Raw genomic sequence first — 8,109 nt, forward strand, 5'->3', positions numbered from 1 at the left:
ATTTGGAGACTCTCCAAAAATCTCCATGGACTAACAATAGATTTGGAAACTCTCTGAAAGTCATTTGAAATCTCATTTGACTAACGCTCTATAAGAGGGATTTTGTCATGCCTATATTCTTACAAAAGTCCTCTAAAGTTTCTAAAATCTACAAATCTATGATTTATAAATATAAATCCAACAAAGGTGTAAGAGTGACTCCTAAGAAATCTCAATTCAATAAACGTGGAATTTTAGAGAATTGAAAAGACTGAAAAGAAATTCTGAGACTTTCTTGATATCGTTATTAACTAAAAAATAGATTTGAGAAGTTTCAAATTAAAAATCTTTCAAATATCCATTTAACTACTTCCATGTAATGATGTAACCCATAACAAAGAGTTTCGGAAAATTTCTTCAACTTAAATAAAATTTTATTCAATAACAAGGGTGCTTAAGAAACTTTTTTAAATTCTCTACCAGCTAATAGGAAATTTAGGATCTCTTTGGAACTCCCTGAAAAGTTTTTGCTATCTGTAACCTACACTCGCATGGAAACAAAAGTCATAGCTTCTTGCAGTTTCACTAAGAACATCTTATAGTCCAAGCTCAACTTGTGCAACAACTTGCTATTTCGATTTCATTTTCAAACCACGGTCCATTTGACTGACTAATCATTTTCCAAACACGGTCCGTTTTGTTACACCGAGACCTATATTTGGACTGTTCTTTTTTGGTCCGCCTCTAATGGCTTCTCACAAAGTGACTATTAAGCCTAGAAATGGTGAATTTTTTTTTGCCAAACCATGGGTTTTGGCTGAACATCCATGAATAACGAATAAAATTCTATAATTATTTTTCTGCTTACCACTATACTACAATTATATTTCAAAAAAAAAATAATTCTATAATTAGATAATGATTATTACGCATGAAATTAGTGGGAAGCCTAACAAGCTAAGCTCCAACGACATACTACTATATTAATTGAACAAGTTACCGTGCTAACCTATCAGCGTGTCTCAAGGATAATCTAGCCAAAAAAATCGAAGTGGATGGAGGCTGAGATTGTGATACAAGAAGGTCAAACTAACACTACTTTTCATGTGAATTCTATAATTATTTTGGACTCTTATATTTGGTTTACGTTCAGTATTTTCGAATTGGGAGTGGGCTGCTATGGTTTAATCATTTTTAATTACAGCCAATGGTTCCATGTAATCCTTCTTCCCATTTGCTCATCCCCACTTGCATACTTTGTGGGCTTCCAGTAATTAAGTTTCGTTTCAAGTTTCAGTCTCTTGCCCAAGCAATTACACCTAGGGCTGTCAATGGGTACCCGTTACCCGGAACCGGAACCGGACCCGAGCGAATATGGTCTGGTTCCGGGTCCCAAAATTGGACCCATTAACAAGTTAGGACCCGACGGGTAATTACCCGATTGGACCCGACTTTAAACGGGTCCGAATCCGATGGGTACCCGCGGGTAACGGGTATCCGGTTATTCATTCTTTTATCCTCTTTTTAGCAAAATTACAGGTATTTTGCTAGTTTGGTTTTGAATTTTTTTCTCATTTTTCATTTCTTCTTACATCTAATCTTTATTTAGTACATTAATAAAGAAATAATACCAAATTTTTATAGAAATAAGTTTGATTCAAGCAAAAAAAAAGGGAAAGACATCAAAATTTTGAACTTTTATGTATGTTTTCTTAATACCCAACGGGTACCCGGAACCGATGGGTACCCGGAGTTTTAGACGGGTCCGCCACTAATTTAGGAACCGGACCCGGAACCGCTAGTAATCGGACCCGAATTTTATAAATAAGGTCCGGGTCCGGATCCATTGATACCCGGGAGGACCCGGACCCGTTGACAGCCCTAATTACACCCAATGGTCCAAACGATTAAAGTCTCTTGTCGAAGATATTAATTTGTAGCAACTGCCAACTGACAAGGTCTTATGAGATTTGAACTTTTTTTTTTTTTTTTTTTTTGGCGAGAGCTTAACAAACCCAAATATAAACGTATATCTTGAAATAAGAGAAGATTTACTGCTTGATGGATTGTTTTTGCGCAAAATGGGTTATTTGTTCAAATATTTTTAAAACATGATCTCAGTGGACGAGTAAAAAATTAGTATGGGTGAAATGGACACCAAAAAAATAGCAAGAATGAAACTAGATTCATCCTTGCTTAAATTTAAAAAATAGCGAGGATGAAACTGGATACATGCTGATGCAAATTAAAAATAAGAAAAAGTATTTGAAAATGGATAAGATGAAACTGTTTACATCCTGACTATTTTTACATACTCGTCCATATAAACAATATCAAAATTTACATGTCTGTTTCACCCAGGAATTGTGATTTTGGTCTTTTTAAACCAATTTTGTATTGTTTTTCGAAATTAAAATTCAATTTCATCAGCATCAGTAAAAGTAATTTGCAATTAAATGATCAATGAGGTTAGAACTTCATGAGTAATTTTTGATGTTAAGAGTTTTTGTTGCATTTCACAAAGTAAACCATAACTTCCTTCAATATGTGTATTAGGTATCACACCAGAAACCAAAAGCATTTCCAAGTTTCATCTGCCATATGCACCTAAGATTGAGTAGGGTCGAAGTTTGGATTTATAATCCATCTTCTGTGGATATGCTATATGAAGAGCCAATAGATCGATAGTGGTGAAGGTTGTCCTCCATTTACACAATACTTTTTTTTTTTGACAAATTTTGAGCATACACATCCTCCGCAAAATGCAGTACAATCTAGGATGCTATCATTCTTTTTTCTTTTTCTTTTTTTTTTTCAGAAAAGAGGATAGAATCCTCGTATAATAGATTGACGAGTATGGTTCTCATTAACACGAGAGCCCATAGCAATTACAAGGTTACGATAGTTTTCAATGTACAGATAATACAACATTGCACTAAGTCCTTCACCTGTTCAAATATTTTGAATGACAATTAAGTTACAGAAAGTTGCTATGTTTGCTGCCTTTCTAATACTGAATCTAGAAATTAAAATAAAAACAGTAGCCTTGAAGTTAATACAGAAATTTATGTTTGCTTCAAAGTCTTCACTAATCATATAACGTTGTTGTCTAGCTTTAGCATATCTTCCCATTAGCAGCTTTAGAGTAGATTCTGAATCACCTTGGAAAGTGATATTGTAGCCACTCCATTCAGTTGCCCACCGGAAGGCTGCTTCAGCATCTTTCTCTTCTAATTGTTCTCTATTTTTGAAGTCCTCAAAGTACCCTCTTGCCTCGATTGTGTTAGCTGAAAAATCCATCAAAGTTATGCCAATTCCAGATTGACTTATTGGGTTATGCATAGTTAGGGCTATGAACATTCTCATACTCAGATAGGTTACATGTTTTTCAGATTTTCTATCCAGAATTTTTAGATCTTCATCATGCATAGGATCATAGAAAAGAGTTTGCATTATATTATAGCCAGGCCTGTTAACATTCATTGTGTTATTGATAAACTGAACTATCTTTCTTGCCGTGTAAGCACTATTTTGAGTCTTTTTTTTGGAAAGTGATATCACACCGCGCTTTCCATATATGCCAGATTACTATACTACAGAATTCAGGCCATTTTATTACCCCTTCTCCTTTGTTTTTTCATGAAACCAATCATTTAACCATTCATGAAAGCAGTTTTTTCCATCTGTCACCAAATTTGTATCAAAGTTTAAATGCATCCATACCTGAATTGAAAAATTGCACTTGAGAAAGAGATGAGATAGGGATTCTTCATTCTCACCAAATAAATTTCATTTAGTATTAATGTTAGGCAGAATTGCAGCTACTCTCATACCTGTAGGTAATATTGCCTGAGCCACTTTCCAGATGAAAAGCTTTATAGATGGAGTCACTTTTAATCTCCATATTCTACCCTAATCACTTCCAGTATTATTACTACTTTCATTTATTGTATTATACAAGGATTTTACAGTGAAATTACCTTTTTTTTCTAAGTTCCAGCGGGCAACATCTTCAATATCAGTTGTAGGAATGGATATATTCAAAATTTTATTAACCGTATTTTCATCAAAACAGATTTTTAGTTTATGAACATCCCAATTTTTGTTAGCTGTGAATAGATGACATACCTTTTTGAAATTTGCAGTGCATGTAGATGGTTTTTGAAGTGAAGCAATAGTATTTGGAATCCACTGGTCCTCCCAAATGTCAATAAATTTTCCATGTCCTATTTTCCAAGCACAGTGTTTCTTAACTTGGTCAACTCCATTTAGAATCCCTTTCCACACTCAACTATCCCCATCTTTAGGATTGGTATGAAGAATATCACATTTCGTATAGCATTTTGCCTTTAGAATTTTTGCCCCTAAAGAGTTTGGTTTTTCTTTCAACCTCCACCCCATCTTAGAGATCATTGCTAAATTAAACTTTTCTATGTTTTGTATACCTAGACATCCATCTTCTACAGAATTGCTAAAAGACTCCAAGCTTTTAAATAAACACCATTTTTACCATTTTTATTCTTTCAATTTTCATCATTTCCCCACCAATAATCTTTTTGGAGATTTTTGAGTTTTTTACAGATTTTATTTGGGATTTTAAAACAATTCATTTGATACACAACAAGTGAAGATGTTACATTCTTAACCAAAACAGTTCTTCCAATACTGTTTACACTATTCCAACCTTTTAACCGTTTAGTCATGACTTTGATCAAAGGTTCAAAACTGTTAACTTTTGATCTGTTAGTGAAAAGTGGAGATCCTAAATATCTATCATGCTTGTTAATTATTGAGGGTAAGAGATTTTGTAAGACGAAATTTTCCTTACTCGCTGAGAATCTTCAATGGGAAATGAGAAGAGTGGTGTTAGTTTCTTATTAACGCTGAATTTGGGTGGTTTTGAAATCGGAAAATGGATCATTTGTCCAAATATTCTTAAAACATGGTTCTAATGGACGAGTAAAAGTTAGTATGGGTGAAAATGACACCAAAAAAATAGCAAGAATGATACTGGATTCATCCTATCTTAAACTTAAAAAATAGCGAGGATGAAACTGGATGCATCCTAATGTAAATTGAATATAAGAAAAAGTATTTGAAAATGGGTAAGATGAAACTGTTTACATCCTGGCTATTTTTACATTCTCGTCCATTTAAACAGTATCAAATTTTGCATGTCTTTTTCACCCAGGAATTGTCGTTATTGGATTAATTGTTCAATTTTGTGTTTTGAAAAGGAAGGAAGAGTTTTCTGTTTTACCCAGTTGGTTACAGAATAGAGGTAGGAATTCAATAATCCCATGCTTTCCGGTAACTTTTCATGAATTGAGAAGAAAATACGTCATTGATTAAGTGATGTAGGTTGTAAAAACGTGGTAGAAGAAAAAGATGACACCTCGAATCTCATGCATCAACTCTCTTTAAGCTCAAACATGAATATTTCAAGTCATTAATGGAGAGGTTATTAAAGTAAAACCTTTCAAGAAAACGAAAAACATAAAATTAGATATGTTCGTAATACATTTATAAGGTTTTTTTTTCTTCATTTTCACATGAGATTTAAAATAAGTTCAGTTAAGAAACGTAATAATGTACAAACTAGTGAAAAAGTGTATAGGGAACACAAAATTGTATTAGTAATGTAGGTACACGAAATAGGCTCGCCACGTGTCGGACATATAGGGATAGAAAATCTCACCTAAAGATCTCAGTCAGGAACTTGTAAATTCGAGTGAAAGTGTTGCTTCGTCGCTGATCAAATCTCGCGAAGTGCAAATAAGATGTGAACATGAATAAGGAGACTCGCGAGAAGGATCTAAGATACAAAAGACCAAAATGAAGTGTCAAACAAGATATCAAGGGCGAAGTAAGGTTACTTGGATGAAAACACAAAGCCGCGAAGTAAGTGAATTAGGGAGCAAGAAAATAGACAGGTGTCCCGACAAGCCCATGTGAAGTTAGCGAAAGAAGGGGAAAAACTTTATGGAAAACGTCTGGGCGAAGTGTAAAGCGCCACTGCGAGAACGTGACGAGATAAAATGAGTTGTGTTCCATTAGGGTTAGATGGCCTATAAATAGAGGTCCTTGGGAAATATATGGGGGATCGGATTTTGGGGAGAGTGGAGAGCTAAGCCTAGAGTGAGATTAGGGTTTCCTTGTATTCAAGAACTTGTATCTCTGTCACTTTGAGTGATTCATCAATAAAGATTTCTGAGTTTATATTACTTAGTATGTCTTAGATCTTGGTTATTATCAGTTTGGGTGTGCTAGTGGGTTTCCAGTAGTTAAATTTTGGCGTACAGAAACATGGAACTTAGATGGGGGATTCATCCTCATTTAAGGAGTGGAGAGAAGCTAAAGTTTTAGGAGTAATAGATCTTAGCGAGACATCTTAGCTAAAGTGGTAGGAGTAAGAGATTTTAGCGAAACATCCCTTTTAAGATTAGGTTTTAGAAAAAAACCAATATTGAAATTAGGATAAATCGATGACTAGAACACCATATCGGGCGGCACACATGGTAGCAACGAGGAGAAGCAAGCGACTGGAGGACAAAAGAGGAGGAAGAATGGAAAAAGGAGAAACATCAGCTGCAGGAAAGAGACAACGCGTGAACCAGCGGCAGACTGAGGAGGCCAACGAAGATCATTTTCGAGAGGTTCTGTACACACTTCTGACATGGACACCATCGTAGAAGAAGAAACGACTCGTGAGGAATTGGAGGATAATATCGGTGAAGAAGACATGACGTTGGATCAGCTGAGGGAAACGCTCCGTCTTGAAAGGGAACGATATAGGGATCTAACGGAGCAGCATGCCCGATTGACGAAGAAAAATGCCAGGTTAATGTTGCAGAATCGTCAATTGAACGAAGAAGCGGCAACTGACGCCACAGATTCGGAGATTAACGTGATATCATCAGGAGAAGAAAAGTTACGAAGAAGGAGATACACCCGCGAGGACGACGGAGGAGAGCGGAGAAGGAAGCGACGAAGAGAAAACAGTGAAGAGATAAGACTAAGAAGAGCATTGGAAATATCAAGTTGGGAAGATCAAAGGCGAAGATATGAAGAAGAGAAGAAGCATGCTGAAAATGGGAGGAGAAGAGAAGATGAAAGACAGCTCGAATTCAACCGGAAGGATGAGGAAGAAAGGATACATGGTGAAGGAAGGCTCAGTGTGATGAGAGGAAACCGTTGGGAGAGAAATGGAGGGAACCTGAACCAGGAAGTCTTGGATGAGCCGCGAGATATGAGAACACTGATAAAAAATTACCGAAGAGGCAGCAGAGTGCAGATGGCGGAGGAAATATAAGAGGACGATAAATCTCCATTTACATATGAGATAATGTACGCGGACATCCCAGAGAAATGCGTGCTACCAACGCTACCACGCATATTCAGCGGATCTGAAAGTGTTGTGCAACACTTGAAACAATACACCCTTTCGTTGATGAAACGGGGACGAAATGATGCAGTACTTTGTCGATACTTCCCCGCGAGCTTGGACGGGGAAGCGTTGGCCTGGTTTGACGGGCTACCAGAAAGATCGATTTCGTCATTCAGATACTTACAGAGGATATTCCTGACCACTTATATAACTAACAACATGTTGAGGCCAGGAATTGAGACTCTATTAAATTTGAGAAGGAGACCCACAGAAAGCCTACGAGGATTGGTGACGAGGTGGAGAACGGTATACAGCGAGCTTGCAGGGAGAGTTGATGAGAAAAATTTCATCTTAGCTTTCGTGAACGCTTTAATCCCAACTGACCTAATGTACACTCAAATATTCATTATTTGAAACTCTTTGACGATGAATGAATTGAGAGAGTACCAAGAGGAGTACATAGCCTTGGAAGAAAAGCAGAGGAAAGTTAGCGAAGTGGCACCGATTCCAGCGAAAGAAGGAAATTCAAGGCTATTACCAAGGACAGTGCATGTCGTGGAGAATGATTCGAAACATGAAAAGGGAGATCCTTCAACTTCAGTCCCAGTGAAGATTGTAGCTGTATCAAGTGGAGATCAAGAATGGATCGATCAACAAAGGTATGAGAAGTCAAGACGAAGGAATTACGAGCCGCGAAGTTACAATACAGGGTATCAACAAAGGAATAATCAAGAACCTAGATT

At 36.5% G+C, this 8,109-nt stretch overlaps 1 protein-coding gene across 1 annotated transcript; it reads left to right on the plus strand.

The window, feature by feature from the left end:
* The first annotated feature begins 6,655 nt into the window (after positions 1-6,655).
* Positions 6,656-7,291, plus strand: LOC113304975 (trichohyalin-like). Its single transcript, XM_026554094.1, has one exon. The coding sequence runs from the start codon at positions 6,656-6,658 to the stop codon at positions 7,289-7,291; it is 636 nt and encodes a 211-aa protein (XP_026409879.1).
* The last annotated feature ends 818 nt before the right edge of the window (positions 7,292-8,109 follow it).

Source organism: Papaver somniferum, chromosome 8 (genome assembly GCF_003573695.1).
Source record: "Papaver somniferum cultivar HN1 chromosome 8, ASM357369v1, whole genome shotgun sequence".
NCBI lineage: Eukaryota > Viridiplantae > Streptophyta > Magnoliopsida > Ranunculales > Papaveraceae > Papaver > Papaver somniferum.

Bases quoted from the DNA above. Each gene is read 5' to 3' on its own strand.
- LOC113304975 (XM_026554094.1), top strand. From the start codon at position 6,656: ATGGACACCATCGTAGAAGAAGAAACGACTCGTGAGGAATTGGAGGAT.